Genomic DNA, 18945 nt, shown 5'->3' on the forward strand with positions numbered 1-18945 from the left:
AAACAGTGCTACTTACAACAGTGCTGCTTCCAGTGTTAGGTGTTTTGATAGTAGAGAGCCAATGAAAACAAAGTCCCTACTCTCAAAGATGTTTTAGAGTTGCTTTGCACAAATGTGAAAAAAGCAACAAATGAATAGGTACAAAATAATGCAGTACAAACAGAACAGCAGCTGTCCTCTTTGTTGTTGAGTTGCTGTTTCTATGACACTGTCTATCAGAAGTTTATGCCCCAAGCCTCCTAAGAGAGGGGCCAAGGGACTAACTGAGCATGGTGGTCACATGAGAGATTCTCTGGGCAGGTGTCTGTGTGGTGATGTCAACATGCTGCGGTCAGACGTACCTCTCAAAGTACAGATTTAAGGTGGGGAGTGGGGTAGGGGAGTTGACATTTTTTTAAAGTTTTGAAGTTATCTTCAAGAGTATGTGAAAACGTTGGGAATCTTCATCAGTTTATCTACAGGTGTTTGTTTGTTTGTTTGTTGTTTCTAGGGAAATTCACCTTTGCCCTTGCATTATCAGCAAATGGTAATGGCATGGCAGAGAGGAGAAGATGAGTACCAGTTCCTGGGGTCAACAGGAACCTGATCCCTCACCCCACAGAGGGATCCTGGTGGGCATTTTCTTTTCAGTTTAGTAGGAGGGCTCCCACCTCCTCAGGAGAGTGACATCATATATCTTAGATGACATAAGAAAAATTTCAAGTATCTGTTAATTGATCTGGCTTGATTTTCTTAGGAGGTACCAGGGATTGAAGGAGGATGCGTGGGAAGGAGGCGCCCAACCACTGAGCTACACCTGCTCCCCATTATTGATACATATTAATAAAGCATACAATCCATGCAATTGTACATTCAATGGTTTTTGGTATAAACACATAGTTATGCATTCATCACTTCAATCATTAATAAGGCATTTTTATTATTCCAATAATAATAATAATAAACAAAAAGCAGATAAACAAAACAGTTCTGTCCCGTAATAATCAACTCTCAATCTCTCTACACTTCCCCTGCCATACAAACCTGCTATTCTGTTTCTGTCTTTCTAATTTATTTGTATTTCTATTTTGTATAGATGGAGTCAAACACTATGTAGTACCTTTGATCCAAGACAAGTTTCTTTAACTGAGTATATTCCCTTTTCTTTTTATTCTTAATGGAAGATACACTGCTATCCATATTTTGCTTTCGTTGTATTTTTGCCTGATATTAACATCTTATAACCTTAAAATGTTTGTTCAGTTCAAAGAAAAACTGTCTTACATATGCAATATTCCCCATATTCATATTTCACATGGGATTTCGCTATGCTATACAGTCCTGTTGCATTTTTTAGCTTTCCTTCTAGTAATATACATGACTTCAGACTTTCTCTTTCAACCAGTCATATCCATATATTAGCACTGCTAGTTACAAACACTATGATGCGCTTTCACTATTTCTCTTCATTCCCAAAGATCTATGAACATTTTTACCAATTCTGCTGCACAGATTAAATCTCAGCTTTCCATTCTCTAACCTCATTCTATTTTCTGGTGACCTATATTCTAGTTATTAACTCCATGAGTTAATACAATATATGTAGTTCATAATAGCACAATCATACAGTATTTGTCCTTTTGTGTCTGGCTTGCTTCACTCAGCATAATGTCTTCCAGGTTCATCCATGTTGTCATATGCTTTACAACTTCATTTCTTCTTCCAGCAGCATAGTATTCCATTGTATGTATACAGCACAATTTGTTTATCCATTCTTCAATTGATGGACCTTGGGTTGTTTCCATCTTTTGGCAGTCATGCATAATGCTGCTATGAACATCAGTGTGAAGATGTTTGTTCATGTCCCTGCAATCATTTCTTCAGGGTATATAACTAGTTTTGGTATTGCTGGATCACGTGGAAAATCTATATTCAACTTCCTCAGAAACTGCCCAACATCCTCCGCAGTGGCTGTACCATTCTACATTTCCACCAGCAGTGAATAAGCATTCCTATCTCTCCATATCTTCTCCATCACTTGTAGTTTTCCACCTTTTTAATGGTGGCCATTTTAATAGGTATGAAATGATATCTCATTATAGATTTGATTTACATTTCCCTAACTGCTAGGGATACTGAACATTTTTTCATGTGTGTGTTTGTTTTTCGTGGGTTTTTTTTTTTCCTTTCCATTTGTATTTCTTCTTTGGACAAATATCTGTTCAAGTCTTTTGCCCAGTTTTTAATCAAGTTGTTTGTCTTTTCATTGTTGAAGTGTAGCATCTCTTTATATATCATGGATATTAAACTCTTATAGGATATGTGATTTCCAAATATTTTCTTCCCTTGAGTTGGCTGCCTTTTCACCATTTTGACAAAGTCCTTTGAGGTGCAAAAGTGTTTAATTTTGAGGAGGTCCCATTCATCTGTTATTTCTTTTGTTGCTCATGCTTTGAGGATAAGATCAACCTGGCTTGATTTTAATGACATATTCTTTTAAAATGTGGAGCTGATGGAAACTCAGGTGGAGCCCCCCTGGGGCTCAGGATTCTGGCCATGCTCTGGTGACGTACTCTATGCTGCTGTTTTGCAGAGGGCCTGAGCTGCATGAATAAAGATCATGGCTGTAGTCACATCTGCAAGGAGGCCCCGAAGGGCAGCGTCGCCTGTGAGTGCAGGCCTGGTTTTGAGCTAGCCAAGAACCAGAGAGACTGCATCTGTAAGTATGGACTGGTGCATACCTCACTGGGAACCATCATGTCCCAGAAGGTGATTTTTGCTGCCCCAGCAGAGAAACTCCACCACATGGCACAGGAGCAGCAGCAGGGAAAGCAGCTGGCATGAGATACTCCACCGGGTACTTAGCTCACTGCTCAAGGGTAGTCCCCCATAGGGAAGGGAAACGTTGTGTTTTTAAGGAACCAATCAGAAGGAAATGAAATTCAGGGGGAAGGAATGTGGATGTTGTGGGGAGGAAGGAGGTGGGCTCCTATTCCCACAGAATAAAGGCAAATTTCTTCCTCTGACCATCACAGATCTTTGCTACCCACTTCTCTTACACGCCTCATCCACTTCCCCTCTCCCTTTTGAGGAATAGCCAGTTCTTCCATGCCGCCACCAAGGCTTGTCTCATGCACTCTTCTTCCAGGCTGGGTGAATTCTTACTCAACCTGCAATATCCTGCCTAACTTCTGATGATGATAAGGACATTAGCTATTATTTTGGGGGGAGCATTTATTATGTGCAAACATTGGCCTCAAGTATGTACCTTTTCCCATTTAATCCTTAAAACCACAGCTCTATCAGCTGAGTAGTGTTATCCTCATTTTTAGTTGAGAAAATTATGTCATTAAAGAAACGAGACCACACTGGGAATAAGTGGCAAATTAGGATTTAAACCTAGATCTGCCAAACAGTAAAGCTTATGCTCTTTTTTTTCTTTTTAAAGATTTATTTATTTATTTCTACCCCCCGCCCCGGTTGTCTGTTCTCTGTGTCTATTTGCTAGGTCATCTTTGTCCGTTTCTATTGTTGTCATGGGAATCTGTTTCTTTTTGTCGCATCATCTTGGTGTGTCAGCTCTCCATGTGGGCAGCGCCATTCTTAGGCAGGCTGCACTTTCTTTTGTGCTGGGCGGCTCTCCTTAGGGGCACACTCCTTGCAGGGCACACTCCTTGCACATGGGGCTCCCCTACGAAGGGGACACCCCTGCGTGGGGCGGCACTCCTTGCGTGCTTCAGCACTGCGCGTGGGCCAGCTGCACACGGGTCAAGGAGGCCCGGGGTTTGAACCGCGGACCTCCCATGTGGTAGACGGACACCCTAACCACTTGGCCAAGTCCGCTTCCCAAAAGCTCATACTCTTAATCACCAACCAATACTATCTCAGATGATCTTGGACAGGGCAGCCATTTTGGTTTTTTCTCCCCCACCATTTTGTTCGTTCCTCAATTACAGCACATGGCAGCCTGAGTTGAATTGTGTATTTATGTCCCTCTTTCCCCAGCTACAAGACACTTCAAGTGGGGACCTTGTCTTACGTTTGTTTCTCAGTGTTCCCCTGATACCTTCTGTGGGAATGTGCCCACTACACATTTGTTTAATGAATGGGTGAATGAATGGAATGCCCAGTCCAGGCACAGTTGACACAGATAGTTGTGATAATGAAAACTCCAACTGGTAGTGAAAAAATAACAGGCAACCAGGGGTGCTCCTGAACCACTATTTTTTTTTTTTTTGCCAGAGTAAGCAGTGAGAATTTCCCTTGAGGAGTGCTTCCTAAAGCCATGGAGAGAACAACTCCACGGTTTTTTAGGGATGGTTGTTTACAGAGAGTAGACCTTAGTGTTAAGAGATAAGGAAACAGTTTCCCCTGTGAGAGACATCTCCCCACTTCCCCCATCACAGGGTGTAGCCTCGAAGCCTGCCAAAATGGGGCTGGTGCCACAATCACATTCAAACAACAGGCTCTGGCAAGCTCTGACAGCCCCTAAAAGTGAGGTTGCCTCAGAGCAACCCCTGTGGGCTCAGCAGAGTAGAGACCACTTCTCCTGGCAGAGGCACAAAATTGCCTCCAGATGTCTTCAAAAGGAGGGGTCATTCAAAGACATACTGGTAGAGCAAAACTCTCAGCATTTTATTTTTCAGAAACTAGTTGCAGGAGGTAGAACACCTGAAAGTTTTTTTTTCTTTTTTAATTTAAGTGGTTTTGTTTTAAAGATTTATTTTTTATTTATTTCTCTCCCCTTCCCCCCCCCCCCCCAGTTGTCTGCTCTCTGTGTCCATTCACTGTGTGTTCTTCTGTGACCACTTCTATCCTTATCAGCGGCACTGGGAATCTGTGTTTCTTTCTGCTGCATCATCTTGTTGCGTCAGCTCTCTGTGTGTGCGGCACCATTCCTGGGCAGGCTGCACTTTCTTTCTCCCTGGGCAGCTCTCCTTATGGGGTGCACTCCTTGCGCGTGGAGCTCCCCTATGCGGGGACACCCCTGTGTGGCAGGGCACTCCTTGCGTGCATCAGCACTGCACATGGGCCAGCTGCACACGGGTCAAGGAGGCCCGGGGTTTGAACCACAGACCTCCCCTGTGGTAGGCAGATGCCCTATCCACTGGGCCAAGTCTGCTTCCCTAAGTGTTTTTAAAGATGTCATTGCTCAAAAAATATTGTAACAAAATTTTTAAGGAAATAAAAAAAGAAAAAGATCCAGAATCCTATCACATTCTTATTAATTGTGGTTCAAATCCATACAAATTTTTATGTGACTGTAATCATACAGTATTTCTTTCTCACATCGCAAATATGTTGTTCTTTTAAATTAGAAAAATTACAAATGCTTATATAAGAATTCAAACTGGACAAGAGTGTATAAAGAAAACATGTAGTCTCCTTCCCCTTCCTATTTCCTTTGTTAGCGGTATCCACTATCAGCAGTTGGAATAGATAGTTTCATAGCTAGCTTTTCTTTTCTCTCTTTTGCCTGTTATCAATGTGTTCATATATATTCTTCATAAATTTTTGGTTAATGTTGCATTAATTGTGTGCAAAGAGTCATCATTTCCTTTGGTTACCCTCCCTTCCCACTAATCCAGATGGAATTTGATGACAGAAATCCTAACACACACATACAAATGAAATATTGTCTGTCTGTTCCAGGCATAAAGGGCTATAGCTTTCCCCAGAGCCCCAGAACAGTTGTATTAACATGCAAACTTCATTAGATAGAGCAAAGCAGTAACCCCAAATGTTTTCATGTAATTTCCTTTATTTTTTTCCTCTCATTATTTTTTTTAAATGTTACATTAAAAAAATATAAGAGGTCCCCATATACCCCCCACCCCTCTCACCCCACTCTCCCACATCAACAACCTTCCACCGCTGTCTTCCTATATGACTTGTTCAAACCTGCGTTTCAGCGTTTCTACAACTTGTATCGTGACTATCATTTGCATAGACAGGGACAGGGGCTGAGTCAGGTATTTCTCATGCACAGTCCCTGGCACATACTAGCTGCTCAAACACTTGCTATGAAAATCAGGGCTCTCCTTGAGCAAACACAGCCCTGCTCGTGGAAATCTCAGTGCTTTATTATTGCTTCGTCTTTCTCTCAGTGACCTGTAACCATGGAAATGGTGGGTGCCAGCACTCCTGTGAGGACACGGCTGAAGGCCCAGCATGTAGCTGCCACCCCCAGTACAAGATACACACAGATGGGAGGAGCTGCCTCGGTGAGTGGTGACCCGACATCTGGGTGAGGGTCTGCCCCAGGCCGCCCACTCTGCGAGCACAGGCAGTCTTAATGGTGTTTGGCACCAGATAGAGGGTGTTTCCAGTGCGTTTGTCCCCAAATAGGGCCCGAGCTATTGCACATGCTGCAGTGGGAGTGGTCTGGGCCTGGGGGTGCATGGGTTGAGATCTGGACGCTGTTCTGACCCTCTCTCCCTGGGTGGCCTTGGAAAGCCCTTCCCCCTCTCCTGGACTAGGCTGCTCCCGACACTGGCATACTGGAGACGGGGGACAACACATCCCAAGGGGTGAGGGTAAGGCAAGGCTAGAGCTAGTGTTTGTGATGACGCAGCAAACTTCAAGGTCAGCAGGAACCAGGGCTGCTTATTTCTGGTGAATGCCTGCCCTGACCTTCGTGGCGTGTCTTTTTTAGAGGTCTCCAAAGTTCTTTTTGTCCTGGACTAAGGGAACTAGAGTGACTCTGAAGTTTGCATTGCCTGGTGTCTCTTTGGTCAGTGCAATATACTAAAAAAGTCTTTTCCATATTTAATGTTTACTAAGGAACTGCAATCATTTAACAGAAGGCCTCATTACAACATTTTTATTGTGTGAACAAAGTCACATTTTTTAAATTGTTCTCATGTCTGGGATTTCAGAAGTGGTTGTGCTGGGAATGAATAGTCTGATTCATTCATTCTGAGGACTGTGCTCTTTTGGTTCTTTTGTAGAGCTAGAGGATGGTGCCTTGGAGGTGATGGAGAACAATGCCACGTCCGTGGCTGATGGGGATAAACGGGTGAAGCGGCGACTGCTCATGGGTAGGCCTCAACCGCCCTCTCCTGGCCACTGCCATCGGCCCTTCCCCTCCCCAGTTTACTGTATCAGGCCTGAGTTTGTGGGCCTCCTGCCCTCAGACCAGCTGGACTGGGAGAACAGCCCCTGCCCAGCCAGGGCATGTCTACTCTTTAACCACTGTTGGTGCTTTTTTTTTTTAAGATTCATTTATTTTTATTTATTTCTCTTCCCTTCCCCCCCACCCCCCACCCCCAGTTGTCTGCTCTCTGTGTCCATTCGCTGTGTGCTCTTCTGTGTCTGCTTGTATTCTTGTCAGCGACACCCGGAATCTGTGTTTCTTTTTGTTGCGTCATCTTGCTGTGTCAGCTCTCCGTGTGTGCGGCACCATTCCTGGGCAGGCTGCACTTTCTTTCACGCTGGGCAGCTCTCCTTACAGGGTGCACTCCTTGCACGTAGGGCTCCCCTGTGCGGGGGACACCCCTGCGTGGCACAGCACCCTTGGCGTACATCAGCACTGCACATGAGCCAGCTCACCACACGGGTCAGGAGGCCCTGGGTTTGAACCCTGGACCTCCCATGTGGTAGGCGGACACCCTATCTGTTGAGCCTCGTCCACTTCCCTGTTGGTGCTTAATCACCACCCAAGGCCCCTGGTAATGTGAAAAGAGCACAGGCAGGGCCGTCAGCACAACCAGGTTAATGTCCTAGCACTGCTCTGACAGGCTACAAGACCTTGAGCAAACTAGCCTGAGCTTCCATCTCCTGGTCTTTAAAATGGATGTAATAAAACCTACCTCTTGGGATTGTCAGGAAGATCAATTAAGATGATAATATGCAAAATTACCCAGTGTCCAGTGCCTGGAGTTGGGCTAGCAAGGAGTTGGTTTCCTTCCTTTTGAGTAACTCACTTTGGGCAGCCTCCAGCTTAGCGTGGCGATTTGTCTATTTAAGGTCCACTGAGTCTTCTGTTTCTGATTCAGCCAATATTAATGGTACAAGAGATGAATGGAGAAGAGGGACATTTGGCTGTGGGGCCTGGGAAGGTCTGCCAGCAGGTCTGCCAGCTGAGCTGGAGACAAGAGCAGTACAAGAGGTAGCTGTGGTGGGTGGGAATCAGACAGATCCTTTGACAGATTATTATTCTAGAGAAAGCTTGGCTTGACCTAAACTGAACTGATCTTTTGTCAGCTTCTGGATTTCATGACCAGGTGAGAATATTGAGTAGCCACGGGTGTTACCAGGCAGGTGACTTTGTGTGATCTTTTCTGCCCTTTAAAAAACTATTTTTAATTGCCTTAGATTAAAATAGTGCATATGAACTGAACTAAGGATTTAAAAATAGTGCATATGAATAATATAAAAATGTAATTAGTATTACTAAGCTTGTAATGAAATACATCATTTCCTTTTCTCATCCCTTCCCATCCTCTCATCTCATTTACCAGGGGCAACAATTTTCAATTCTCCTATTTGTTTTTTTTTTTTCCTTCCTCCATATTTCTGAAAGCTAAGGTATATATAATTATTTATTGATGTATCGGGTTTTTTTTTTAAGTTTTATTTTATTTATTTCTCACACTGTCCCTCTGCCTGGTTGTTTGCCCTCACTGTCTACTCTCTGTGCCTGTTATTTGTGTGCTTTCTGTGTCTGTTTGTCTTCTTTTGAGGAGGCATCGGGAACCAAACCTGGGACCTCCCATGTGGGAGGGAGGCACCCAATCTCTTGAGCTATCTCCGCCCTCTGAGTGTTACGTCTCTCATTGTGTTTCCTTGTTGTGTCTCCTCATTGCATCAGCTCACTGTTGCATAAGCTTGTTGTCTTACTCATCTTTAGGAGGCACTGGGAACCGAACCCAGGACCTCCCATGTGGTAGGCAGGCACCCAACTGCTTGAGTCACATCTGCTTCCCTGATGTGTCAGTTTTAGATATTAACTTTTTTTTAAAGATTTTATTTATTTCTACCCATACCCTAATCCCCCTGTTGTCTGCTCTCTGTGTCTATTCGCTGTGTGTTCTTCTGTGTCTGCTTGTATTCTCATTAGGTGGTGCCAGAAACCGATCCTGGGACCTTCCAGAGTGGGAGAGAGGCCATTACTCTCTTGCACCACCTCAATTCCCTGTTCTGCTACAACTTCTTATTTTCTCTCCTCTGTGTTTCTTGTTGCGTCATCTTACTGCACCAGCTCTTCACATCAGCCGGCACTCCTGTGCAGGGCGGCATTTCCACACAGGGCAGCATTCCTGTGTGGGCCGGCACACTGCATGGGCCAGCTTGCCCTCACCAGGAGGCCCTGGGCATTGAACTCTGAACCTCCTATATGGTAGACAGGAGCCCAATTGATTGAGCCATATCTGCTTCCCTAGATATTAACTTTTGACTTCCTCCATGGAAGACTAGTGTTTAGTTCTTTCTTCCCATGCCCACCCCCTTAACACACACACGCCCTCTCTCAATATCCTTAATATACTTTTATCACAATTTAAATCAATATTATGTGTTTACATTATTGTGACTATGACTATCTAAATGTGATTTGCCTCTGAGTCAGATAATTTGCTATGAACATATTTTCTTTGTGTGCTTCATTTTCTAAGTACGTATTACCAATCCTTTTGCAAATTTCTGACAGAGCTCTAAAACCCAGTTAAATATGTTCAAACACAGCAGGTAACTTGTAAACTCATTTTTCTTCTAAAGAATTCCCTTCTGAGGCTTCCACCCTCCTGCTTATAGGGCCTGACTGTCTTGCTCATCTCTCATCTGAGTCTTCCCTTTACCACCATCCTAGGTATTCCCTTCTCCACTCTTCTGTTTGGGTGGATCCCATGTCTTCTCTTTTATTAATTTTCATCTTTGTTTTGGTAGAGCACATCCTCCAGGATCTCCCTGAAAAAAGATGTATGAGATGTAGATTTTTAAAAATTTTTGTGTGCCTGAAAATATCTTTATCTACCTTTGTCCTTTACTGGAATTTGGCTCAGTATAGAATTTAGAGTTGGAAATAATATTCCATCTGAGTTTTGAAATGATTGCTTTTAATAACTATGTGTTTTCAAGCATCAAGAGTTATTTATAGAAGTCTAAAGTCATTTTGATTCTTGATCCTTTATATGAAACCTATGAAAACTTCTCTCTAGAAGCTTTGAGGATCTTCCCCTTGTTCCCAGTGCTCTGGAATTTCACAATTCTGTCTCTTAGTGTGGGACTTTTCCCATCTGCTCTTCTGAGCACGCAGTAGGCCTTTTCAATATGGACAGTCAAGTACTTGGTTCTGAGAAATTTTCGTGTATTTTTTTCTTTGATAATTTTCATCTCTCCTTTCTCTCTCTCTCTCTCTCTCTGGAACTCCTGTTAGTTGGCTATTTTAACTTCTGGATTGATCCTCTAATTTTCTTATCTTTTCTTTATGTTTTTATTCTACTTTGTAGGCGATTTTTACATTTTTGGCTTTTAATCCTTCTCTAGGATTCTTTGCTTTCGTATTTTAAATTTTCAAGAATTTTATTTGTTTTCTGGTCATTCTTTCCTTGTGGTAACCTATTCCTATTTCATAGATCCTTTTCTTATCTTTCTGAGGAAATTAAATTATAAGGTTTTTCTTTTTAGCTCCTCTTTGTTTTTTTCCCGGTTCCTTTTCACCCTATTTAAGGGAAACTGTTTGTTTGATCTGATGTGTTAATTTTATATTAGAAGCTTTCCTAAAATGTCTGGTAATTCTTGGCACCAACTTTTCATATTTAGGAGTGACATACTAAAAAGTCAATTGGATACTCTGTCATCTGGTGGGCATTAAGCTTGAGTGACTAGACAGTGGCTCATAAATTTGATTTGGAGATCCTCAGATGCCAGTACCTACAGGTCTTTTCACTTAGGCAGGTCAGTTTTGCTAGAGGGGAGTCCTTTAGTCTCCTGCCTGGGGCCTGTAGGGTTGGCTGTCAGCGTTCTGGTAGCTGAGGATGGAATGAGGGCTTGTGGTCTCTCTTTTCAGAGTACAGTCTTTCACCTGACTCTCCCCCATCCTCTGTTATTCCTGGTGTCCTTGAGTTTTGGTGTTTCTCTGGTGCAACTTGTCTAAATGATAAACTTCTTTGCTTTAGCTGAAACTGGGAAAGGAGAAGTCACCTGGCCATACGGAATTAAGGAGGGGACCTGGGCACATATCTTTTTCTTATATAGACTCGCATCCCATCCTGCTGCTTTTAGTTCCATCTTCATCTCTGCTGCAGGGATAACTTGGTACTTCCAATTCCTGGGCCTTTCTGGTATTCTGGCTCAAATGAGCTTACCACTTGTTGGCAGACTGTTGGGGTTTAGCTTTCTGCTATGCTAGCTACTGCTCATCCATTATCATGCCTCTTCTAGAAAATTTGACACCATTCATCTCTTGTCTCCTCTTCTCCTATTTCCTTTGTCCTTAGTGATTCATATTATTAAAATCTATTTACTTTCATTTTAGTGAAATAAATACACATGTTCCATCTGTCATATTTAATTAGAACTAATCTTGTCCTCCCCAGGCTTTAAAATGAGGCATTCTAGAAGTAAAATCTGGCTTCTGGGTGCCTAGATGCTGATGATGGAATGAACATTGAACAGCACTTGTCCATTACTTGGAATACCTGTAGGAAATACAGAACTAGAAGGTTGTTCGCTTATTGTTCCTCATCTCTATGATTGTGATTTAACAACTGTGATTGATTTCTCAGGTGGTTTTGAGAGGTCTTTCCCCTTTCAGGAAAGTTAAGATTGTAATGCAGGGGTTCTTAACCTTTTTTGTTGCACGGGGCCCTCTGTCAGGTGAAAAACATGGACCCCTTATTAAGTTCCACACTATATTGTATTATTTAATAAATATATCACACCCACACTAACACAGGCCCGCAAGAACCATGTTTTTTTGAATTTCAATTCAAGCTCACAGACCTCTTGTTAAGGACCCCTGTTCTAATCTGTGTTAATTGGCAGTTACAAGGCTAAAGTCATTAGTCTGCAACAAGGGAGTGGTTGGGGTGGGTGGCGCTAACCTTCTCTTTCTTGCTTTGCCCATTATTCATATTGAAGAGAGGATGCTCAGGATTAAGGCAGAACTGTCTCCTTTGCCCTGTTCTGTACTCACAGCCAACCTGCCAGAGGCAGTCAGACTTTACAGTCACTTGCCCTTCATCAGCAGGAACTTTTAGCGGCGTCCAATCTCCCAGTAGAGAGGAAAGGCTCTGCGGGTTGGGAGAGATATCTTTACACCTCTGGTGATCCTGTCAAGCTTCCTTGGGAGAAATAACTCATTTAGGTTGGGAAGGGCTGTACCTACTTCCTTTTATCTCACTGTCAAGTGGCAGAGACTTGGAATATGGCCATGTGTACCTGCTGCTGCCCCCCCACCATGCCCCGTGGCTTCTTGGCTTTCAGGAACTTTGTCAGGTATTAACATTGCAATAATATCAGCCCTTCTTCAGGAAGCTAACTGCCTTTTTCTTTACCTCCTTGTCAGAAACGTGTGCTGTCAACAATGGAGGTTGTGACCGCACCTGTAAGGATACTTCAACAGGTGTTCACTGCAGTTGTCCTGTTGGGTTCACTCTCCAGTTGGATGGGAAGACCTGTAAAGGTAGTCTGTGCCTCTCCAGGGGGGCTGGTGCCCTTGTGTGGAGGGAAGCCCCACACTGCCAATGTGCAGGGATAAAGGCAGCTCTTTCCCTGCATGTCCACCATCTGAGCAACTCCAGATTACTTGTGATATATACTGAAGGAAGCTTTTCTTCCCTGGGCTAGTAAAAGGTTATAATTGAGTAAGCATAATTAGAATCAGTTTAATTGCACTAACCCTTGAGAAGGTCAGCCTCTGCAAGCATCAATAATCCATTTCAGGCAGTGGCCTCATTGGAAAAAGGTTGGAGTTCAAGGAAACATTCATTTGAAGGAGATAAAACCAGCATATCATAAATAACAGTCTAAAGATTACTATGTAAATGACAGCCAAGATGATTATCCAGAGTACTTCATTAATAACTGTATCACTAACTTTTACTGATGAAGAGGAACCCTAATGACCTCCTAGTATTTCATGGGCAAGAGTACAAAGGCCTACTTCTTTAGCATGATAAAAAGTAAATAACCAGTTACAGATGAAACTGAGGAAAGATAAGATTAATATGAGTAGGAGGAACCATTAAAAACATTGAGGCTATTTGATCAGTATACAATTTGCCAGTTTAATGATTAAAGCTATAAGGGAATGGCAAGTGTACTAAAGGGAACCATCTTCTTGAGAGAGATCAGTGAAAGAATGAGAATATAACAGGGCATCACCTTTATTTCCCGTAGTTTGTTTACTTAATGCTTGTTGAGAGCAGTGTTAAATCACAGTTTTCAAGAGGATGGGCCCTTGTCTTTCAAAATTGGTTAAGCCAGACAAGAAAATGAGTGTAAGATTAAAAACATCAACAAACATTCTTAAATGTTTTTATGGCTCTCTTTTTATTATTTTAGAGAATAATGAAGCACACACAATGACACTTTAGAGATTTGTGGGAAATGAGGCAAGTGTTACTCTCTGATTTACTGATGCTTGTCTGTTACAGATATTGATGAGTGCCAGGTCCACAATGGAGGTTGTGATCATTTCTGCAAAAACACTGTAGGGAGTTTTGACTGCAGCTGCAAAAAAGGATTCAAATTATTAACAGATGAGAAGTCTTGCCAAGGTATGTGCTGAAAATGTAGCCATGCTGCAAAATGGCCTGTCCATTGGAGCAGAAAAAACCTAATGCCATCCTGGCAGAGATTGGCTTGCTGGGGCTCTTGAAGGAGTCAGTAATCCCACCTCCAGCCAGTTCTTCACTTATTCATCTGTTAAATAGAGTAAAAACTGTTTGTAGCAGAGCTTGCTGCTAGAAATGGAATAGAACATAGAATGCAAACAGGATTGTATTGAGGTGTCAAAATTATGAATTATTTTCCTTTTCTAAAATTTATTTTAATGTTACTGATTTTATAACAAAAGGTAGTGGAAAAATATGCAGATTTATTTAAAGTAGGCTTTCTAGCAAAAAGTTGGGGTAAACCCATTATCAAGATCATGTATCAGTTTTGTTCTTTTCCTTATAGCCCTTGTTATGAACCACCAGCCTTTGATGCTTGGGGAGAAGGATAGCAGAGAGGGAGAAGTGGGGGGGGGGGGGCAGGAGGAGGGCAGGGGGCGGGCGGGGGGAACAGCCATGCTAGTTGGCCTGCAGCAGCATTGAAGACTCCTTCTGGGAAGCATCCTTCCCACATAAGGAGTGCAGCAAGGGACTGGTCTGGGAAGCAGTTGGCACTGATATTAGTAACTGTTTTGGGTAAGTGGGAAGCTGGTTTGGGTGGGGCATCATTTATAATTTTAGATGAGTACCTTTTATGCCCCACTGATTTGTAGGTAGAAGCACTCAGGAAAGATGTACTGTCATTTATTCCTGCTCCATTTTGGGGAATAAGAATCCCTAACTTATTTTGTTAAAAAACCCTGATATTGAATTGCTATATATAATATGTCATTTCACTTCAAATAGTAAAGATGAGCAATATTTTTTTAAAAAACTTATGGTGTGAGTTAGGATTTTCTTCTCTCTTGGCTTGCTTTTCTTAATACATAATTTCTCAGGCAGTTCAAGCATATTCTTTAAATCCAGTGAGTGAGTTAATTCTGTCTGATTATTGTATGATTTTCTTTAGTTTGACTTGGAAAGCAAATTTGCTGTTCCATATAATGTTTCATAATGTATGGAACAAGAAATACTGTTTAAGCTGTGTAAACACATTAAAAAGGAATTAGAAAAGTGATCTCATTATTTTTGGCAAAGCAAAAGCCCGTAGTGGGCAGCCAAAGTCAGCTACTGAACGAGTCCACTTTCACGACAACTGGCTGATACTATTTTTTTTTTTTTGTTTAAAAATAATAAAAATATATATTTTTAGACATCTGTCTTTCAGCACTGTAAGATTTGTTGTCTTATATGTATAGTCACATTTTCTTCCATATAGTCCCCCAGTGACTTTTTTTTTATTTTATTGACTTTGTAATAATATTACATTAAAAATATATATGTGAGGTCCCATTCAACCCCACCCCCCCACCCCCCCTCTCCCCCCCCAACAACACTCGTTCCCATCATCATGACACATCCATTGGATTTGGTAAGTACATCTTTGGGCACCTCTGCACCTCATAGACAATGGTCCACATCATGGCCCATACTCTCCTCCATTCCATCCAGTGGGCCCTGTGAGGATCCACGATGTCCGGTGATCACCCCCAAGGCGCCATCCAGGGCAGCTCCACGTCCCAAATACGCCCCCACCTCTCATCTCTTCCTGCCCTTCCTCATACCCATCGTCCGCCATGTCCACTTTTCCCAATCCAATGCCACCTCTTCTATGTGGACATTGGATTGGTTGTGTCCATTGCACCTCTATGTCAAGAGGAGGCTCAGATTCCACATGGATGCTGGCTGCCATCCTCCCATTTTCAGTTGTAATCACTCTAGGCTCCATGGTGTGGTGATTGTCCTTCTTCAACTCCATCTTAGCTGAGTGTGGTAAGTCCAATAAATCAGATTGTAGGTGCTGGAGTCTGTTGAGGCTCAGGACCTGGCTATCACATTATCAGTCCAGAGAGTCAAATCCCCTAACTATATCTTAAACCCCAACGTTAACTGCACCTCCAGCAGATTAGTATGAAAGTCTTATGAAGGGAGATCCCATCTGAGTCCAGATTCATCACACATAAACACCATTTCCAGAGAGGGGCCATCTGCCCTGGTAGTAAACCCCATCGGCCATGACCATAACTCTCATGGGTCTCTTTAGCCTTCATAGGAACCAATATCTGGGGGTTGTATCTGCTTTATCTGTCTCTCTGACTCTGCTCAGTTGTGCATGAGGGCAATCCTTCTGCCAGCCTCCAGACTCTTTTTTAGAAACCTGGCTGATACTATTAACAGATTTCACTGACCAGCATCAATTACTAGGAAAGAAACTGACTTTTTCTCATTTTTCACTGATCAGTCCTGGTAGAACAAATATTTGCACAGAACAAATTGCTGAGGAAATTGCCAGAATTTCTGGGAAAATCTAGAGATGAATAGGCTTTGTAAGAATCTGCTCTTTTATGTTTCGCTTTTTCATTCCTCCAGTTCCTTCCAAGTGTTTGTTTTTTTATTAATGTAATTTCTCATGACACATTTAGTGTTGAAAAAGTGGCCTAGCAATGACCTAGCTGGCCTTCATCGACTGTGCACTGGCCTGGTTTATCCATTTGAAGACACAGCTTGTAAATCTGTTAAAACCTTCCCAAGGGTTAAAGAAGTGAAGCTCTGAAGTTCTAGTCCACAGGAAAGACGTGAGGAACATACCAGGAAAGGAGAGATAATTAGATAGACAAATGCGGTCTCCTGAACCTAATTTCCATGACCTCAGCTAAACCAAGAATCTGACTGTTCTGAACCAGGAAGGGAGAGGGCATATGGGTCTGAACCATGGGGGTGGAACAAAACCAAGGGATTGGCCAAGTGGATCCAGTTTGAAACTTAAACTCAAATTTCAGTGTCTGCAATTGAAAATTACCAAGGATATTGGTGTTAATGCATTCTTTCAGTGCAGAGGGCATTAAAATCAAGGATCAGCTGACCTCCTGGGATCCAGATCACTAACTGAGAAGGCCAAAGAGAGATAGGAACCAGATTTAATTCCAATCCAAGGATCCAAGGATCCTGTCAGTTTGTCGTTGTTTATGAAATTATTGATGCTGGTTTACAAGCAGTAATGTTACAATAACAATGGTTAGCTAGTACGTTATTTAGGTATGTTATCTAATTTGGTTTCATTCAAATATGTTTAAATCGCTCAGCCCTGCAAATAAACTTGGACAAGGGAGATAAAGTGAGCTTTCAGGTAGGGCAATTTGCAACAGAACTTGGAAATAGTGCCCTAGCAGTGAGTACACTTATTGTGGGGCTTCTCAACACTTTCTTTAACATGAGTGAAGTCAGTAATCCCATGTAGATGGATGCTTTTTCAGCCTCTTCATTGTTTTTGTTGTTGGTCAGCAACTGGTATTTATTAAAAATGTATTCTTCTCTCCTTGGTCAATCAGAGTGGTTTCAGCTCCCCTCTCCCTTTGAAAATTACAGATGTGGATGAGTGCTCTTTGGATAGGACCTGTGACCACACCTGCATCAACCACCCTGGCAGGTTTGCATGTGCTTGCAACACAGGGTACACCTTGTACGGCTTTACCCACTGTGGAGGTGAGGAGACTGGCCCCTTAGTGTCTGGAGCTGGGGAGGCTGGGCTAGGCAGGGAATGGTACAGAGCCTACTCAATGACGTTGCCCCAGACAGGGCATTTATTTTCCCACACTGGGAAATGGAAGACACCTTTCCAACCCCCACACTGTAGTAGCAAGCTCATTGGCTCAAGGGAAGCATTTTGCTAACAGAAATCTCATGTGAAGTGGAGGAGAAAGAGTTGAGTTCCTTCAGCTGAGAATTCTTTATTGACATGGTTGTGTTCAGAGAATGGGAGGGTCTCTGAGGAGCTAACACCCTATCCTTTGGAAAGTCCCAGCAGACAGTCAAGACTTAGTCCTCAGAGAAAGCTTGGCAGGGCACCCAACCCACAACCCTGCTGGGTGTAGAAACCAGTTGCAAAACCTTGCTTTGAGGCACAGTTAGGTCTTGGAGCTGTAAGAGGGGCCATTGAGCTTATCTCTCTGTCCTATGCCCATTTAGCAACATGTCCTGATGTCTCATAACCTTATGGTCAAGAAGGCTATGGCATAAATCAGAGTTGGAACCAAATGACCCCAACTCTACTCCCCTTGTTCATCTGATTCACCCAAGAAGTCTTTGAGAATATAGTTTTCCAGATTGTGATTCAGAATATCTGGGGCTTTCAAGATGATTCTGAGAACCTGCAGGATTTGGGGACCACTGGCTTAAAAATCTCCTACCTACTTCCTTGTGTGCTGTGCTTAAGAAGAATGGATATTAGTAATTTGCTGTAGACAGTGTTGTCTCCTTTCTGCTTTCCAACCCATTCATTTCTAATCCCAGAAGGATAGTAGCAAGCTCATCAGCTCAAGAGAAGCATCTGAAACATACACCATGACTAAAACATACACCATAACTAAAACATACACCATAGGCAACCCCAAGAAAATGGACCCTAAATACTGATGTGTACCTGGGTTAATTGGAACCTCATTCCAATCTAGACTCAGTTTCAGGTTGATGTAGGTTACTGTAAGATACTTCCCTTCTCTGTTTCAACTGTTATAATACAAACTATCAAATGGGGAATCCTAATTCTGTCTCTCTCCATTGGTATGTAACCAAAAAGGATGGAAAGGGTTTTAATTGTAAGCCTCTACAATGTCCAAGTTTGGACATCTGAAAGTAGAGTATGGCTCCATTGAGTGTCCCTAATGGATTAATCAAGAATGGAACTGATGGGGAGCAGGTATAGCTCAGTGGTTGCATGCCTGCTTACCGTGTATGAGGTCTCAGGTTCAAACCTGGTACCTCCTAATAACAAGAATGGAACTGAGAAATCACTCAAGTGAGGCTCGTGCCTGCAAATCCACCAATTGGGAGTGAGGTGTGGGGTCAGCAGGTGCCAAGTGCACATCCTGAAGGCAGTCAGCATCTTCCCTTTGTTTAGTAAATTTCCACCACAGTACTCCCCTCCTGCTCATTCCTCCAGGGAGAGAGCTTCAGATGAATTGGCGATGGGCTGCTGTCACAGGAGAATGTTTTGTTTCACAGACACAAACGAGTGCAGCGTCAACAACGGAGGTTGTCAGCAGGTCTGTGTGAATACAGTGGGCAGCTACGAATGCCAATGCCACCCTGAGTACAAGCTCCACTGGAATAAAAAAGACTGTGTGGGTAAGGGGTGCTGAGATGCAGACAT

At 42.8% G+C, this 18945-nt stretch overlaps 1 protein-coding gene across 7 annotated transcripts in view; it reads left to right on the forward strand.

Annotated features, from left to right (window-relative positions):
• SCUBE2 (signal peptide, CUB domain and EGF like domain containing 2) overlaps positions 1-18945 on the forward strand; it is a 66572-nt gene that overhangs the window by 17745 nt on the left and 29882 nt on the right. For all 7 annotated transcript variants that reach the window (XM_058305771.2, XM_058305775.2, XM_058305773.2 and 4 more), the window contains exons 5-11: positions 2573-2698; positions 6087-6203; positions 6930-7019; positions 12488-12604; positions 13578-13700; positions 17163-17279; positions 18798-18920. In XM_058305771.2, coding sequence (XP_058161754.1) covers positions 2573-2698; positions 6087-6203; positions 6930-7019; positions 12488-12604; positions 13578-13700; positions 17163-17279; positions 18798-18920 — 813 coding nt within the window. The remainder of the gene's footprint in view (positions 1-2572; positions 2699-6086; positions 6204-6929; positions 7020-12487; positions 12605-13577; positions 13701-17162; positions 17280-18797; positions 18921-18945) is intronic.

This window comes from Dasypus novemcinctus, chromosome 10 (genome assembly GCF_030445035.2).
Source record: "Dasypus novemcinctus isolate mDasNov1 chromosome 10, mDasNov1.1.hap2, whole genome shotgun sequence".
NCBI lineage: Eukaryota > Metazoa > Chordata > Mammalia > Cingulata > Dasypodidae > Dasypus > Dasypus novemcinctus.